A 19,979-nucleotide genomic window follows, 5' to 3' on the forward strand; every position below is an offset into this window, starting at 1 on the left:
CAGGCATCCAGACCACCTTATAGAAGGGGAACCTTTCAAAGGCTTTTTTTATATCCTTTGCATCAAAGACATTTTGGTCTGGGTATTGACATTGAGAGAGGATGAAATCCTCCTCAAACAGCGTCAGCCTAGGTGTATACAGGAACAGGGCTCTCCGGAGCGTTATCATCAGCAGTTGATGATGCATCGTCAACCAGATCGTCGAATCTGTGGAGTAGCAATGTTGATCGTGTGCAATCACGGGTGTTGCGGTACCATGGACCACCACTGGGGATTCAAATTCCCCTTGCCATTGGATCATGACCTGGGAAGGAGGTGGCAGTGCAGACTAGAATCTCTACAGTGGCTGCCGCTGGTTTCGCATGCTTGTGTCTCTCCCTGCTGCTGCGGGAATGAGTAGAGGCGGAGATCCTCTGTTAATGAGGCTGCTACCAGATAGCACTCTGTGGCCATTGGAACATCGCAAGTACCTCTGGCCATGGACTTGAAAATAAAAAGAAAATGCAGCCTCACAGCACTGTGAATGTACAGCTCCATGTGCGAGTACCAAGTAAATGTACAGCACACATTCAGCATAGCTAGCACAGTTAACTAGACAAAGTAAATATTATTTGGAATTGTGGACTTATACCTTATAACTCTGTAGCGCATATGTAGGAAGATATAGTATTTAACATTAATACTTCAATATCCTATGCAACACCCCCACTATGTTGGTAAAACACAAACATTAGTTAATATACATTTTGTAATATACAGGACGACACCTCCATTTTGTGATTAATATTTAATTATAAATATAGGGTTTTAGTCCTGAACAAATTTCATATTTCTATAGTTACGTACACACAGGATTCAAGCACATTTAAGTACAGTAACTGGGTTACGCACCATCTGTTTTTAAATGAAGACTGCATTTTTGTTTCATCAAGTTCAGTTCAGAAGCAGTTTCAATTGCATTTAGTATTAAGTTGTAAACTAGAGTTACTTCAAAACTTGTAGATACTCAATGTTTAAATGGTTCAGACGTTTGTAGTTGCTGTTTTCAAATACACACGATATCCTCAGGTTTAGTTCAAGTATTATCTTGTTTCAATTGTTCATCAGAGTAACACTGCTTGTATTTTTGCTGTGGGGTTACGTTGTATTAAAATGTTTTTACTTCTGGTTTGCATGTAGATATTTCCTCTGCAAACGTAGTATTTTACTTGAATCAAAGTCTTTGAAATGTAATACTAATTCTGGAGATGTGGTTTTTGTGGATAAAATAAGTTGAAATGCAGTTGGTCTTCTTTGTAACACAGAGTTGCAGTTGGATCTTGGCATTACGGCGCTGATTGAAGCCCCATTCAAACAACGGCTCAAACCACTTCATGACGATTTTTTTTTGAAGAACAAAAAAGAGTTAAGAAGGAGAGAGAGAGAGAGAGAGAGAGTCCAAGAGAACGAGTTCATCCTTGTTTCGCTTTAAATGTAGCACCCAAAGAGTAGTTAACTTTGGTGATCCCACCACTTCCGGGTGAATGAAATCAGTCCTTTCATTGGCTTCCAGAGTTTGAATGACACTTCCTTTTACACAAGCAATGTGCGTCATTAACACAGGTAACTGTGTACCCTCAAACAGACGTTCTTAATTAAAAGCTGATCAGTTTTGTTTGTTTAAACAAGACTGGCAGGTCAGCACAGCAGGTAATCTAAACCATTCCCCAATTTAAATCTTTACGACCCTGTTAACAATAGCTAGTCCTCTGAAGCAGATCAATCAAGAATGTTTTGGGGGAAGACAAACATCACAGCATCTCGGGTCTCATAGGTTTAAGAACTGAAATGGCATTTTACGAAGTACATTCAATTACAGTTACACATTTTTCCCCACAACTCAAGCATTTTGTTTTGCCACCACGATCCTGAGCATCGCGTTTAAATCGCACATAAGATTAGGAACGTTGCATATAAATATTCTCCTCTCTGAAGTTAAACTGTAGCATGTCAGTTTCCTTTTCATTAACATTGAGTATTTGCACTGTTATTATTATTATTGGAAGTCTGCATTCACCCTTTTTGTGTCAGTTCCCTTTTTCCCCTCATACCCCTGTAGGACCATAATAGCATTTAAAAAGGGTTAAACTTTGCTGTAAATGACCTAGCACCAGAAATACATGTGAGAAGTTTGTAACATAACAGTGTAGCTTGGAACAAAGTAAGCCCCTGGTCACCATAGTAACATCTTATTTTATTTATTTATTTAGCAGGACGCCTTTATCCAAGCCGACTTACAGAGACTAGGGTGTGTGAACTATGCATCAACTGCAGAGTCACTTACAATTACGTCTCACCCGAAAGACGGAGCACAAGGAGGTTAAGTGACTTGCTCAGGGTCACACAATGAGTCGGTGGCTGAGGTGGGATTTGAACCGGGGATCTCCTGGTTACAAGCCCTTTTCTTTAACCACTGGACCACACAGCCTCCATCTGATAACTTCTTGGGGGAGAGGCCCTCCAAGTCCTGAGCCTGGAATAGGCCTCTAAATAAGTAAGAGATAGCAAGTATGGATGCACCTGGCTCTCAAGGCTGTATGTTGGCAAGAGCATAATTTTAATTAAGGGAAAGATGTTGTTTGTTCAAGAGTTTATAGTCAGTCAAAAAAAAGAGAAGAGCAGAACCCCCAGCTAAGAGAGGGAGGTAAGCTTTGTAGGTCACAGACACATACAATATCCACACCCAGAGGCGGCTGGTAGGGGCGTTGCATGGGTTTAGGAGATGTCGGCTTAAAACAAAAAAACAAACAAAAAAAAAAAAAGACAGCTAAGACCTACATTTCAAATCATAGTTACCTACCTTGCTTTTAGGCCCCAGGTTTTTCTGGATCAGCACTTTCTCCTCCTCATCCACCAGAATGCCATGATAATCATGGTAAGCTACCTCTCCAAGGGAGAGCGCTTCAGGAGAGATTGGTAACAGGCCACACTTCATCGCTGATACCTTAACCAAGACAAAGTTAACAAAACAATTTGAGCCGGCCCAGTGACTACATCAGGCCTATTCAAGGCTATTGATTTATTTTGTACCACCAGCAGGGTTTTTTTTTTTTTTTTTTTTTTTTTTTTTTTTTTTTTTAAGTAATAGTCAGCAGAGATTTATAGTCCTCAATGTGTTGAACATTGCTGAGAGTTAAACAACTGAAGTGACACACGGGTTCCCAACATCTCTGTGGATATTACTTTATATATAAAAAAATTAAATAAAAAAAGTTAAATCTATGATACAGCTCTAAGGCAAAATACTTTTGCTTTGCACAAGCAATATAAACTGCCAAGACCTGCATAAACAATCATTACTACAGCATTTTGTAAGAAACAACGTTTGTTTTTAATATAAAATGTTTGTATTGCCTTTAATATACATAATATATATATATAAAAAAAAAATATATATATATATATATATTTCAGGCCTTTCAAAGCATGTAAAGTGCAACACCTGGTTTTGCAGCTTATGTTTACAATACAAAACAGAAGAAAAACAAAGAAGTGAACATACTGCTGCTCCTGCAGGTGTGTGGATGTGTACAATACATTTGACGTCAGGCCGGGCTGCGTAGATAGCAGAGTGCAACATAAAGCCAGCTTGATTCACTCCCAAATTAGTGCAGCCACGGTCAACGATTTCTCCTTGCAGGTTAATTTTAACCTAGAAAAAAAAAGATATTTACAGGGTTAAGTACATGCATTCATTTTATTTATGTGTACTATGATTTCTAATGTGATAAAACTTAGCAGATTCTAATAAACCAACAACAAAATAAAAAAAATGCTCATGCGATTTAAACATGAGTGAAATGAAGGAAGGAGTGTTGCTTATATAAACCTATATTACCAAAACTGGGATAGCGGCAAGTCTTAACTATTAAATACTAATTCTTACGGCTCCTATGCTGTTAGGATCCATCTATAAAATTAACATGGGAGTGTGTAGATATTTACCCAATCAGTTGACTGAAGCAAACAAAAGAACGGAGTTTGTAGAAACACAACAAAACCAGAGAACTCTTCAGCTGAACACTATATCCTTGTAGTTTCCCTTCCAACCATGGTCGAACTAGCATTTTATTACCTACCATCTACACATTTAAGGGCTGTAAGAGGGAGCTGGTACTTGAACACAGTACAAGGATATGATGGTTAATTGAAAAGTTATTGGCATTTCTACAAAATCATTTATGGTAAATGTTCAGTTTCATTACATTAGCGATTAAGGGCCTGCAGGTATGTTAATAAATATCAAAGCAAATCGCCATCATGCTAAATAAACAAATCAGGAAAAATAAAGACATTTCAAGCAAATACTTAGAGAATATTTATTGAAGCAGTCTAATCTCTAAAAAAGAAGCTTTGGGGCATACTGTATAGCATAAAGCAAATTCATAACCTTGCCTGAGTTAAACAGATATTAAGTAGTTCAGAAAGAACAGAAATAACAGTATTACAAAAAAACTACTAAACATAAAATAGTATTATGTATACTGTGCTACCCACACATTCACAGTAATACTTCTAACTCACCAGGCTGGAAGCTGTAACCTCACTGTAAAGAAGTCCAAATGGTACAATCAGGAAACGCTCTTGCTCCAAGTTCAGTCTGACCTGTTTTTGGAAAAAGACAACCGTGAAAGATGAGGACACATGAATTTATTAGATCAAAAGAGCCGTGATTATCTTTAAAAGACCTCCAGTACCTATCTAGTACTTCCACATTTACAGGGGTGTGCAATTCATATTGCTCGACACCCGCGACAACAAGATTTGTGTGAGGAACAAATTTTACCGTTACACTTTCAGTCAGCCAAGTACTTTTTTTGTTCTTTTGTCACAATGCTCTGTTGTTATAAAAACCTCACATAGATTTCTAGGGAGTCACACAAGGTCCTAAAAACTGCAGAAGTCTCACAAATACAAATAAAAAAAATAAATAAATAAATAATAATTTTAAAACCTACTTAAAAATCGGGTGGTTGGCAGCAGGTTTATAAAGCTATAGATTTTTAATACAACTTCTCGCTGTGAGACCGACAGCGCAACACCCACTGAAACATCCACAAAACAAAATGATTTATATTTATCCAATGGCCGTATAGGAAACCAAGTTATTAAACACGTGTCATCGTCGTTCATCTGGGTAATCCTTTAACCCTTCCGCTGCAGTGAACATTCTACCTGTTTGAGGTCTCACTGACATAACGTGACATTCGGCTTCTGTATCAGTACAAATATCCACTAAAAGTATACCATATTATACCTTTCTAAACTGCTAAGAATCTGAAGATTAAGAGAATAACGTTTTCACTCTATGATGAAATATACCCTACGATTACCTAGTTTGAATGTAAAAAAACTAGTTTTAAAAATGTACTCAAATGAATTTATCTTTAGAAATGTCTCCATAAGTGTAATTTAGTGATCTCCTACCTAAAAACTGTAAGAGTATCAGTGGTGGCCACAACTCACAGGAAATAGGATCCGATATAATTTTATGAATACCGTGTCTGGTTTTCATTTTACACCAAATTCTGACGGGTGCGTAATGTGAGTGGCAGCGTGTGCGGCAATAGTGTCTGGACATTGGGAAAGGACACTGGCTGTTTTGAGGCTGTTCTAGGGTGTTTCTGTGTTGTTAGTTTATTAGTTGTATCCATATCCTTATTTTTCTTTTTCTATTTTATTTTTTCCTTCTTATACAATTCTGATGCTCGGTCGTATTCCCTTCTGCAAATGTTACTTCATGTGTATTATTTTCTGGTTGTGTGTTTGTTCAGTCCCAATGAAAATTAGCTCATACCTAAACATTATATACAGCTCTGGAAAAAATTAGAGACCACTGCAAAATTATCAGTTTCTCTGGTTTTACTATTTATAGGTATGTGTTTGGGTAAAATGAACATTTTTGTTTTATTCTAATAACTACTGACAACATTTCTCCCAAATTCCAAATAAAAATATTGTCATTTAGAGCATTTATTTGCAGAAAATGACAACTGGTCAAAAGAACAAAAAAGATGCAGTGTTGTCAGACCTCGAATAATGCAAAGAAAATAAGTTCATATTCATTTTTAAACAACACAATACTAATGTTTTAACTTAGGAAGAGTTCAGAAATCAATATTTGGTGGAATAACCCTGATTTTCAAGCACAGCTTTCATGCGTCTTGGCATGCTCTCCACCAGTCTTTCACATTGATGTTGGGTGACTTTATGCCACTCCTGGCGCAAAAATTCAAGCAGCTCGGCTTTGTTTGATGGCTTGTGACCATCCATCTTCCTCTTGATCACATTCCAGAGGTTTTCAATGGGGTTCAGGTCTGGAGATTGGGCTGGCCATGACAGGGTCTTGATCTGGTGGTCCTCCATCCACACCTTGATTGACCTGGCTGTGTGGCATGGAGCATTGTCCTGCTGGAAGCACCCCCAGATCATCACCAATCCTCCACCACATTTCACAGTGGGTGCAAGACACTGTGGCTTGTAGGCCTCTCCAGGTCTCCGTCTAACCATTAGACGACCAGGTGTTGGGCAAAGCTGAAAACTGGACTCATCTGGGGGTGCTTCAGCAAGGCTGGAATCGGGCAGCTTTGGCATGAATCAAGCCAAGTACAAGGTTGTCCTGGAAGAAAACTTGCTTCCTTCTGCTCTGACAATGTTCCCAAACTCTGAGGATTGGTTCTTCCAGCAGGACAATGCTCCATGCCACACAGCCAGGTCAATCAAGGTGTGGATGGAGGACCACCAGATCAAGACCCTGTCATGGCCAGCCCAATCTCCAGACCTGAACCCCACTGAAAACCTCTGGAATGTGATCAAGAGGAAGATGGATGGTCACAAGCCATCAAACAAAGCCGAGCTGCTTGAATTTTTGCGCCAGGAGTGGCATAAAGTCACCCAACATCAATGTGAAAGACTGGTGGAGAGCATGCCAAGACGCATGAAAGCTGTGCTTGGAAATCAGGGTTATTCCACCAAATATTGATTTCTGAACTCTTCCTAAGTTAAAACATTAGTATTGTGTTGTTTAAAAATGAATATGAACTTATTTTCTTTGCATTATTCGAGGTCTGACAACACTGCATCTTTTTTGTTCTTTTGACCAGTTGTCATTTTCTGCAAATAAATGCTCTAAATGACAATATTTTTATTTGGAATTTGGGAGAAATGTTGACAGTAGTTTATAGAATAAAACAAAAATGTTCATTTTACCCAAACACATACCTATAAATAGTAAAACCAGAGAAACTGATAATTTTGCAGTGGTCTCTTAATTTTTTCCAGAGCTGTATATATATATATATATATATATATATATATATATATATATATATATATATATATACACACACACACACACACACAGATGTGCTCACATTTGTTGGTACCCTTACAGCTCATTGAAATAATGCTTCATTCCTCCTGAAAAGTGATGAAATTAAAAGCTATTTTATCATGTATACTTGCATGCCTTTGGTATGTCATAGAATAAAGCAAAGAAGCTGTGAAAAGAGATGAATTATTGCTTATTCTACAAAGATATTCTAAAATGGCCTGGACACATTTGTTGGTACCCCTTAGAAAAGATAATACATAATTGGATTATAGTGATATTTCAAACTAATTAGTTTATTTAATTAGTATCACACATGTCTCCAATCTTGTAATCAGTCATTCAGACTATTTAAATGGAGAAAAGTAGTCACTGTGCTGTTTGGTATCATTGTGTGCACCACACTGAACATGGACCAGAGAAAGCAAAGGAGAGAGTTGTCCGAGGAGATCAGAAAGAAAATAATAGACAAGCATGGTAAAGGTAAAGGCTACAAGACCATCTCCAAGCAGCTTGATGTTCCTGTGACAACAGTTGCAAATATTATTAAGAAGTTTAAGGTCCATGGAACTGTAGCCAACCTCCCTGGGCGCGGCCGCAAGAGGAAAATCGACCCCAGATTGAACAGAAGGATAGAGCGAATAGTAGAAAAAGAACCAAGGATAACTGCCAAAGAGATACAAGCTGAACTCCAAGGTGAAGGTACGTCAGTTTCTGATCGCACCATCCGTCGCTTTTTGAGCGAAAGTGGGCTCCATGGAAGAAGACCCAGGAGGACTCCACTTTTGAAAGAAAACATAAAAAAGCCAGACTGGAATTTGCTAAAATGCATATTGACAAGCCACAATCCTTCTGGGAGAATGTCCTTTGGACAGATGAGTCAAAACTGGAGCTTTTTGGCAAGTCACATCAGCTCTATGTTCACAGATGAGAAAATGAAGCTTTCAAAGAAAAGAACACCATACCTACAGTGAAACATGGAGGAGGCTCGGTTATGTTTTGGGGCTGCTTTGCTGCGCCTGGCACAGGGTGCCTTGAATCTGTGCAGGGCACAATGAAATCTCAAGACTATCAAGGCATTCTGAAGTGAAACGTACTGCCCAGTGTCAGAAAGCTCTGTCTCAGTCGCAGGTCATGGGTCCTCCAACAGGATAATGACCCAAAACACACAGCTAAAAGCACCCAAGAATGGATAAGAACAAAACATTGGACTATTCTGAAGTGGCCTTCTATGAGTCCTGATCTGAATCCTATCGAACATCTATGGAAAGAGCTGAAACTTGCAGTCTGGAGAAGGCACCCATCAAACCTGAGACAGCTGGAGCAGTTTGCTCAGGAAGAGTGGGCCAAACTACCTGTTAACAGGTGCAGAAGTCTCATTGAGAGCTACAGAAATGTTTGATTGCAGTGATTGCCTCTAAAGGTTGTGCAACACAATATTAGGTTAGCGGTCCCATCATTTTTGTCCATGCCATTTTCATTTATTTTATTATTTACAATATTATGTTGAACAAAAAATCAAAAGCAAAGTCTGATTTCTATTAAATATGGAATAAACAATGGTGGATGCCAATTACTTTTGTCAGTTTCAAGTTATTTCAGAGAAAATTGTGCATTCTTTGTTTTTTGTGGAGGGGTACCAACAAATTTGAGCACATCTGTATATATATATATATATATATATATATATATATATATATATATACACACACACACCTCACCCCAATTGTGTACTGGAATGTATTTACACATGAAAGTAACTACTAAGGCTGAATTGAATGAATATTTTTCCATTTTCTTAAACCAAATTCACATGTATAATCTAATTTCCCTAAAATACCAAATACACAATTAATGAAGCTTAGTTAGAGGATAAGCAAAACTTTTTAGTCCTCATTATTTAATTCACACACAATACAAATGCATGCATTTATAGGACCAAAGATGTATTCTAGATAGGGCTTCTTTTTTCGGGTATTATCAATTGTATTTTTCGGTGCTTATTTTTAGTTATTCTTGAGTTTTATGCAAATCTTTTTTTTTTTTTTTTTCTGGGCTTTCGTTTTTGATATTCTGTATGAAATTTGTGTTTTTGGTTACTTTCCAAAATGCTTGAACATTTTTTTTTTTTCTTTCAAAATATGTATAGTAGTAACTCGACAGTACTTGCACACTTAAGTTGTACCTTCTTTCCTTTGCTGTCTTTCACAACGAAATCCCTATGGTCACCGGCACATTCTTCTGGGGTTTTTGGCATTTTTTTACATTTCGCCACAATTCTGTTTTAAATCCTCAGTATTTTAACTGTAATACTGCTTGAAATTCCGCTAACACGCCTCCATCCTGATTGGAATCTCGTTTTAAATCTTGCAAGCTGAGTCTCCAATAGAAATGTAGCAATGTGCTGTCATTCAGTAGTTGGGCTGGATTTAAAGTATTGAGAACAAATCAATGACAGATGTCAGGAAATCAGGAAGGCGGGACATTGCCCAGCTGCATTGGGAAATGTATTTATTATTATTTTTGTAGTAGGTTTTATTTTTTAATGTGAAAAGGGTAAAGTCAACGTGAATTGATTAACCATTTCCACAGTTTTTCCGGTGTTTATTGGCTATCCACTGATTTATTTTTTTTATTTTTTGTATCGGGAGTGTTTTAATCGGTTAAAACTACAAATCAAAGGCCCTAATTATAGACTAAATAATTTTATAGATAAAAAGGTGTAAATCGAATCAGAAATGCCAATAACACATTTCAGGTATAGCCTATAAAAGCTTAATTTCTCAGTACATCCAGAAGGCTGCAATCATGGCCAGTAGTCGTGTGCTAAATTATACAATGGAGCAAAAACTTTCATAGAGTGCATAAAAGATTTTATTGAAACTGTGGAATACACTGCAAGCAGATTTAATGCTGCCTTCCCCGAGAGGCAGCCAGATACAGCAGCACATTTTTTAAATCTGTGGAAGACGCTGAAAGTAGAGACACAGGAAAGTCGTACTGGAATTATTTATTATTATTTTTTATAAAATAGGTCTAGGTTAAGTTGAATAAGGATGAAAACTGTTTTTTTTGCAAATGTTTTGACATATGTCCCCCCACCCCCCACACAGAAGATTTCAAATCACTTTATATAATTTTTGTCTATGAATAAATAGTTCAGTTTCATAAAAGTTGGCAATACACATTTTGGGATTTTTCATATTTGTTCCAGTTAGTACGACACCACAAGTCTTTAGTCTACTGAATCGCTGGACTAACTTAACGTGTTTCAGTATACTCTAGAGGGCAACAGCAGTTACTTTGGGTTTGTTGCAATTGAGAACATTGTGGAGTAGTGGTTAGGGCTCTGGACTCTTGACCGGAGGGTTCAATCCCAGGTGGGGGACACTGCTGCTGTACCCTTGAGCAAGGTACTTTACCTAGATTGCTCCAGTAAGAACCCATCTGTATAAATGGGTAACTGTGTAAAAAAAAAAAAAAAAAAAAAATAATATATATTATAATAATAAGATGTGTATAATGTGATATCTTCTAACAATTTTAAGTCGCCCTAGATAAGGGCGTCCGCTAAGAAATAATACATTTTAATACGCAGCTGGGGACTATCTTGAGCTGCTTAGTTTGTTGCAGTTGGTATTAACTTGCGTACTAGTTTATTACCGTCCTTCGTACTAACCACAGGATCATCCCCAGTTAGTATGCTGCTTTTGGTTCGTTGCAATTGACCGACAGTGTTTAAATTGGAGAGTAAATGACTCAATGTCCCAAAATCTTATCTGAAGCACTGATCCTAACAGATGTACATTATCAGGAATGGAATGTGGACCGAGCCGTGGACACACAATCAGTCAGAGAGCAAGGGAGAGAACTCCCATAGCAGAACATTTAATTAATTATTTAACAAAAAAAAAAAAAAAAAAGTCTTATGCATTTAATTAGCTACATCTGTATCTATAACAAGGTCAAGGTTACTTTATTCCTACAACATATGCTCCACCTGTTTTTATTATATATATATATATATATATATATATATATATATATATATATATATATATATATATATATATTATATATTATATATATATATATATATATATATATATATATATATATATATATATATATATATATATATATATATATATAAATATAAATCACACACACACAAAGGGAGAGCAAGATTCTTTATTAAAACACTTTAAGGCTTTCTACCGACCGTATGGAGGGTACTGGATTTCTTGTTAATAAAACTGCAATGAAATATTCAAAATCCAAATCTTGCTTTATTAAAAATGATTGCACAGACAATATTATGATAGACTTATATTTCCACTTGGGAGTATTTTAATTTATTGTACAGGGGCTATGTAGTGTCAGTAGTCTACTTTTGTTACTGTGGAAAAGAAACACTGCTAACCGATTTGCAGGAAGCCATCTTTGTGCAAATGCTGCATTATGCTGTTAAATGTTGGAGAATTGAACTCCAGAACCCTTCAACTAGATCTGTCCATATTAAATGGCAATCCAATAAAACAGTCATTAAATATCTCTGCAATGCAGCAACAGGCAGCAATGTTTGTTTAGTCTGAACAAGGTTTTACTTGATGTCATTCTACAGTACAAACTCAGGGCAAGGCAGCAGAGATACACATTTTCAATAATCCTAGGCTTTTTAAGCTTCTAGTACACCCTAAAGTAAGGTTATTTATTTATAGCTAGCACTTTTTTTGCTTTATCTGACCCCCACATACCAGAAAACTTGTAATTGAATTGATGTAGCAAACACATTAAAGTTTTTTTTTTTTTTTTTTGGTTTCCATGATAACCAGGAAAACCATTTGCTTTTCAGTGTCTACAACCTTGGTCAACAGACATAATATAAATGTTCAGTATTAATGAGTTTACCTGACCATTTATTAACAAGTTGGCTTATTTGCCTGTTTTGTATGCCTAGAAACAAAGCCCAGGGCTTGACGAATGAGCATGTCTGAAGCATGACAAAAAAAAAAAAAAAAAAAAAGCAATTTGTGAAAGCAGATAGTGAAGTTACAAAAGGCTGACCACTGAACAAATACAATAAAAACACATTGTTCATGTTTGCTTATTGTTTCCAGAGAATCTGAAGCCAAGCCCATACCGTGGGGAGGAAAAAAATAAAAAAATTAAAAAGAGGAGTTTTGTCCTTGGAACACGTCACTCTCATAACAAATTTGTTAACCCCCGATTCTTGTTACAAGTCAAATATTTATAGATCCTTAAACTTAAAATGGATTTTTAGAGCTTCAGTTATTTCACAATAGGTGTAAAAGTTTTCGTACAGCTACTACATCTAATGATTGGAGTGGAAATGGAATGTTGCAGTGACGGTACACATAGTGCATGTTTTACTAGTGTTGGACGATAATGACATTTTCAGTTAGCGATTATCATCTGTAAATGATCACGATAATCATCTGAATAAATCAAATCTATAACATTTCTATTGCCAACTTGTTTATGAAAAAAGCAAATAATGCAACCAAATGGAAGTTTGTTTGGTAGTTTTACAAATTTCAAAATATATTATAAACAATGAAACTAGAAAATAGTTCATGCAAGTTTTAAATTGCGATTAAAAAAAATCTGCTGTTGAACAGTTTCAGTAGAAAAAATAAATGTATTTAGTATACATTATAGCATTAGTCGTTTCGAGTGGTGTTATCTTTGCCACACTGCAGAGAAGTTTTTCTTTACCGTACTTCTATGCTGTTGAAAGTTTCACATTTGACACACAGGCAGCAATGACTCTTTGTTACTGTATCAGTTTCTGCAAGGAAAAACTGCTGTCTGTCAGTGACGGGTCACAAAATGTTTTAGTTGTCAGAACACAAAACATTACACAAAGTCCGATTACACTGTCCACTCAAAGCAATGCACATGCAAGTAGTTATTGCCTATAAAAAAATGAATAAAAAAGAGTCCTATAAGAATGTAAGTAAAAAAATTATAATAAAATAAAAAGAACCATCTTATGTAGCAGAAAACATTTTTCAAACCTGTTTCTTGGACACTGTTGGTGCCTTCCTTTCAACTCTCTTGTTTGTGGATTTTATTTTACAGTACTGTAACCTACTCAGAAACAACCATTCACAATCTGAATGTCTCATTATTAATATATGGTTTCAACATGTTATTAAAAAAAAATTAGCCATATTGATGTATATTTTCTATATACATTGGTTAAATAAGTAAAATTATGCAAGAAGCCCACAGAGAAATATTAACACAGTATTTGGTAGATGCCGTACATGTATGGTACATGACTGGTGTGAAAGCCTCCATATGTACAGCAATCTAAAAAATTAATGTTACGCCGAAGCTTTGACGTGACGCGCTTGTTGTGAAAGGACCTTTACACCTCACGGCGGCAGATAGACGCTTTCTGCTGCAATGCACAACTATTGTTTTTTATGAGTCCAGAGATCCACAAATGTATCATATTGGGTAACAGAAGATAATGATTAAAATCGATGCATTTTTCAGTGCAATAAAATAAAATAAATAAATAAATAAATAAATAAATAAATAAATAAATAAAAAAAAAAAAAAAACACACGATCAAAAAAACCCTAACCTATAATAATCACTATATTTTGCATATAACACTGCCTTTTTCCCCCCATATACAGGATATTAAAGCACTTTACAAACCCTGGGAAATTGAATAAATAAATAAAAGCAACCTCAAAAATGTAGTGCTTTTTAGTCTGCACATCACAAACAGCTTTTATGATGCATTGATTTTACAATTTGCCTACAACAACTGTTAAATAGGGCCATAATATAGCATTTCAAGTTATTCTTTTTATTTATTATTCATTCATTGATTATAAGGGCATCTGCTAAGGGAAAAAAAAAAAAAAAAAAAAATAAAAAAAATAATAATAATAATAATAATAATAATAATAATTCTTTAACCAGGAAAAAAAACATTGAGACTGAGGCCTCTTTTACCAGAATGTCCTGGCAAGATGACCAGAAACAGACAGCAGTAATTTCACATCCCTAACAAACTTTAAAAAGACCTCTCTCAACAATGTGTATATTTATTGCGAGTTTAATATGTTTAATATGTACTGATAAATAAGTTCCGGCGAGCACTAACTCTACGGTAAAAAATCCTCAACAGCCAATTGGCGTCCAGCATCCAAACATTACATTTTATAAATAAAGATTGTAGCTCCGACTGTGCTGGTACGTTTTTTTTTTTTTTTTTTTCTCTCTCTGTAACATGTTAATGAAAAGTAAAACTAGCTGTTCTTTAAAACTCCAAATCCTGTGTTTTCATGTTAGATTTCAAATGTCACTATTCAATTTGTCAGTTTTTCGTTAACTATAAGGAAAACTAAAAACAGCAATTAGATAATTCTAGGGTAAAGCCAAATTTTTGGCCATAGCTGTATTCTTTGACTTGAAGCAGGAAAACAAGCAGATATTCTTTTTATATTCTTTAAAATTCAAATGACAAAGGGATGCGAAAGTAGAGACATAAGTAAAGACTTGTAAATCACATTTACTGTAGTAATTTGAGAAGAGGAAATATTGGCAAAGCAAGCGTGCAGAATGTGTACTCCAAAAAACTTTATATCAAGGCCAAATATAACTATGGAAAACACTGCAGCTTGCTGTAATCCTACACTGGCATCAATATCCTAAACCACACACACACAAACAGACAATGTAACCACTGTGCTCAAAATTAACGGTGGCCATGCTACAATTGCTGTGGGTGTTCTTATCAGTCACCTCAATGCCTCTCAAAATGTACGTCTATTCACAGCCATTATGGCCGCAGTGCCCAGTTTAAGCTACAGCAACTAGAGAGACACGTGTATTAGGAAGTGTTTGGGTCCAAACATGATTTGCGTGGTTAAGATGCACCATTTCCATACACAACACGTGTCAATATATATGAATGCGTTAGGATGTTGGTCTGTAAAGTGAAAAAAAGCCAGCATATCACAGATTTTGTATGGAAGGTTCCCAGCCCAGAATAAAGACTCTCGCTCACTAAACTAGAAGGGCTATCCTAGCCTGTTTTTGAGAAATATTATTTGGCTGCAAGGCTATCGGTGCAATACTGGATTTTCAAAAATGTTAATTCCAGATGTACCCGCATAAACCATTTGGAAAATAATCTGATTATTCACATCTCCTAACTGCAGGACATCTTTCAAAATGTGCTGTGTCAAAGGACAGCTGTGCCAGTCAGTCACAATAGAATAGCAAAGGAACTTGGTTCTTTCAAATAAGACAATTCTCAAAATGACCACAATATAGCCTACACACCAATAGCAGACATCCAATCGAAGAAATATCATTGCTGCATGCTAAACCAGATTAAACCAGATAGAATATTCTTCAAAATCTTCAATATTCTAATATAACAAAATATTAAAACACACAAAATAAAACATGATTAACACGTTTAAAGAGGATCAGAGCAGGAAGGTTTGAAACATTTTAATACAGTACTATCAGAATGTCTTCATGTAAACTAATTTGGTTTTATGAGGGGTTTTATGCCTTAATTTGATGTTTTAAATCATTCATTTTAAACACTGGCTTAAACGTTAAAAGAACAAAACTTGTACAAAGGTTAAAAACAAATAAAAATCACCCATCTCAAGCAGGACTCATGCCAATACCCAATGCCTTTCTAAACATAATAAACAAACACAAATTAAATAAATCCACATCACTAATGTTGGAGTGACGTGAAGGACAGCCAGTTCTCACATCTTGTTTCGACAGCGAGATTCAACACTGATTCAGCTCCTCAATCACCATCTGCTGTGCATTAGCCTATCTAATGGGACTGGACTGCACTCCTGCACTACCTGAATCTTAAAGGTGCACGTCTACTATTAAGTTACATTATATGTATTAGTCTAACATTAAGCCTACATGTAATATGTTGAAGGTTTATGCGTTGCTTAAGTGAGATTCTACACACTTATTTTATAGAAACCGAAAGTTACTGTAGCCTACTGTATTTGAATGCCGTTTCTTTTTAATTTCCGAAAATAAACGCTTTTAGCAAATAATAAAAATCAAAAGAACACCCTAGAAGTACACAAAAAACACACACCTGGAGCCTACCAAAATACATTGCAAATTACACCTATACAACACACAATAAAGCACATAGCCATCGTATTAAGTTATATGCATACAATTTTAAAGAAAAAGACAAATTAAAAAAAAAAAAAAGACAAAATAGCAGGTCACAAATAAAAAACAACGACAAAATGTATGCAATAAAATAAAGGTGTGTATTGTCTTATTTTCATCAAATCCAGAGATCTTGCTAGGAATGCAGTATCAATTAAGGAGACGGTGCCTGTTCTGGAGCCAATTTCCCCCCCCCCCCCAGTCTGTTTGGTTTGTCATTTTTGGAAGGGAAAAAAACAAGGCCAGCTGTTATACTAATTTTCACTTAGTATATTTTAGAAATGTCAAGCTGAATCAACACATGATAATTAAATGAAAATCGCCCTCTACCGGTTGTCATGTCAATTTTAGTGCCTGGTGCCGTTTGTCAACTTCAGTACAACTCGAGTTGCTGTTTAGCTAGAGTGCACACGCAGACGCAATAAAAGCAAAAGTTGTGTTGTGAACATTAAATGATTAAGTATTGGTGAGAAATAAAATAGGCTACTACTCAAGATAAATAACAACGAAGAGTCTAAAAAATGGTGTTTCACCAACAATAGTGGGTGGACTGAGTCCATCCTTGCAAAAAAGTGTCTAAGACCGACGGGCTACCGATCCTGAAAAACAGAGATCAGCCCTGCTTTTTATCCACTCTGAATGTGCTCAGTGTCTGGCCAGTAGGGTTTACTGATGCACGATGAGGAGAAGCAAATTTCCCCATCCACCACCCCGGGAGCGTCACAGTGTGGGTTGTGTTGCATTAACATACGGCTTTGTTGGTATGAAGGCTTCGTTTTTTGCTTCGTGTCTCCAACCCAACCACAGCCGTATGTTAATGCAACAACACAACACAACCCACGCCATGTCGTGTGCTATCCCTTAGTTAAAACCCAGCCTTCTAATTTCCAGCCAGTGGCCGGCTAAATTGCCATCTACTTTGCCAGATGAGCTGCCTAAAATAAGTATTTCAAAAAGAGAAAAAAAAGAAAAACACACACAACAACAACAACAACAACAACAACAACACACACCAACTAGTTTTTATAGTGCTCGTATGTTCCACTGAATAGTATTCAAAATGTTTATTTTGTTACAGTAAAATAGCTGCAATTTCCACAATTCATTACGTATGTAAGTCGAGTAAAACATTCCTTCTGTGAGGGCATTTCGTTTCCTGGCTTATGTTTCCATGGACACCGTGAATGGACCAATCAGTTTCGAGCGTACAAGCGATATTGGTGGTGAAGGCCAAACTGTACAATCATATACCTGAGTCAGTAACCATACAGCAGTTATAACATTGTAAACAACCTGTATTTTCTATGTAAGATTGTCTTTTTTTACTCAAAGTGTACGAAATACAGTGAGTATATGTTATAGCATTGTAAAATGTCTTACGCATTGACTTAGAAGATCGACCTGAATCGTAGCATGTACAATTAATTCAGGAAACGATATTCACATTGCGCAATTGATGATTTTGCCGGATTTATTTTATTTTTAAGTGCTTTGTTTTGAGTATTCAGTCTTTAAACAAAAAATATCACTCTATGAGCTACAAGATGTACCGGTCAGATATGTTGCTGCATAATCAGTTGTGTATAACTGTGGTCAACTAATATTATTGACAGTTGACAAAATGTAGATAAAAAGTACACCCACACACACACCCATGTACAAATACGCATAAACACATACTGTGATTATCTATCTAAATTCCCTTTTTAAGAAGTTCAAGTCAATGGAAATGTGTGTTCAAACTTATGTTCAGTACGAATCTCTTCCTCCTCTGTTGATGTCACACTTTCCATGTCTTCCCAAAACACAGCCGTATTTTCTTTGTATATTAGGCAAGAGCAACAGTGGGGGAGGGAGGGTATTTTCACGCGAAATGTAATGCTTAAATACTTTGAAACGTTATACTCCTACACAATCACCAGCTGTAGAGTTGGCTCATCGATCCGAGTGCCTCTCGTGGAGACACGTTCTGGCAAAATTGAGCTACAACAGTATTACATTGAAAGTCTTAAATACAGTGTATAGAATCGAACTTAATAAATCATTTGTATGTGTAATTTGTACACTAAAGTGATTTGATACTTATGTACTGGACTTCTACTTTCAAGCTATGTTGTTCAAGTAAATGCCAATACATTATTTTATTGTTATTTGTATTTATTTTAATCATGCAACAGTTAACAGAATTAAAAAAAAATATTAAAAACAAAAGAAAAAATACAACTTACGTAGAAATTGATTTAAATGTTTATAGAAAATGCAACAGAAATGAACTTCTGAAAACCGTAAAATCAACAGTGTTTGAAATCGCAGTTCTTGCAAGCACATTTTTAAAAATGTATTTATTAATGTACTTGTGCATTTTCAGACTCGGTAGTTAATGAGAAACAGCGACATGGGAAAGTATGTACACTCAGAATCTTAGAAAACTAAAAATAAATCTAAGGACTGGTTGCTTCCATGAATATTTTTAGAAACTTAATGTGTATTTTTTTATGCAAAGGAAAAAAAGGAATACATGAAAAAATAGAAAACAAAATACAGCTTATGGCTTACCTTTTCTGTATTCAAATGTACTACCAATTAATACTGCTTCTTATCTAATTCAGAAATTGCTTCATTTTTCTCTTCTGTCTCACTTAGTATTATTGTATCTATTGTTTGTTTTTGTGAAATATAATTTCTCTGTTTCATTGGTGTCTGGTTCTGTCATTCTTTCACCACTTTTTTCTGTGTGTAATTATTGCAAAACCGAACAGAAATTATTATGTAATTACTTTTCATTGACAAGTAACATTTACTTGCTCTTTAAATCTCAACGCCTAAAATAATAATAAATAAATAAACAAAGTTATACACTTAAGGCACATTTAGGCTCAGGATATGCAGGATTTAGACCCCTGCAAAACCCTGTGATTCTTTTTCGGTGGGGGGGCGTTGCCCCCTGCACCCGCGCTGGGGGAGGACCCCCATACCCCCCTGCACCCGCGCTGGGGGAGAAACCCCATACCCCCCTCCACCCGCGCTGGGGGAGAAACCCCATACCCCCCTCCACCCGCGCTGGGGGAGAAACCCCATACCCCCCTCCACCCGCGCTGGGGGAGAAACCCCATTCCCCCTCCACCCGCGCTGGGGGAGAAACCCCATACCCCCCTCCACCCGCGCTGGGGGAGAAACCCCATACCCCCCTCCACCCGCGCTGGGGGAGAAACCCCATACCCCCCTGCACCCGCGCTGGGGGAGAAACCCCATACCCCCCTGCACCCGCGCTGGGGGAGAAACCGGCATACCCCCCTGCACCCGCGCTGGGGGAGAAACCCCATACCCCCCTGCACCCGCTCTGGGGGAGAACCGGCATACCCCCCTCCACCCGCGCTGGGGGAGAAACCCC

The 19,979-nt window shown here is 36.6% G+C and overlaps 1 protein-coding gene across 11 annotated transcripts in view; it reads right to left on the reverse strand.

Moving 5' to 3' along the window:
- LOC117420406 (alpha-adducin-like) overlaps positions 1 to 19,979 on the reverse strand; it is a 78,180-nt gene that overhangs the window by 30,560 nt on the left and 27,641 nt on the right. For all 11 annotated transcript variants that reach the window (XM_034033841.3, XM_059026231.1, XM_034033844.3 and 8 more), the window contains exons 5-7: positions 4,564 to 4,644; positions 3,542 to 3,691; positions 2,840 to 2,983 (exon numbers count right to left, since the gene is read on the reverse strand). In XM_034033841.3, coding sequence (XP_033889732.3) covers positions 2,840 to 2,983; positions 3,542 to 3,691; positions 4,564 to 4,644 — 375 coding nt within the window. The remainder of the gene's footprint in view (positions 1 to 2,839; positions 2,984 to 3,541; positions 3,692 to 4,563; positions 4,645 to 19,979) is intronic.

Source organism: Acipenser ruthenus, chromosome 1 (assembly GCF_902713425.1).
Source record: "Acipenser ruthenus chromosome 1, fAciRut3.2 maternal haplotype, whole genome shotgun sequence".
NCBI classification, from domain to species: domain Eukaryota; kingdom Metazoa; phylum Chordata; class Actinopteri; order Acipenseriformes; family Acipenseridae; genus Acipenser; species Acipenser ruthenus.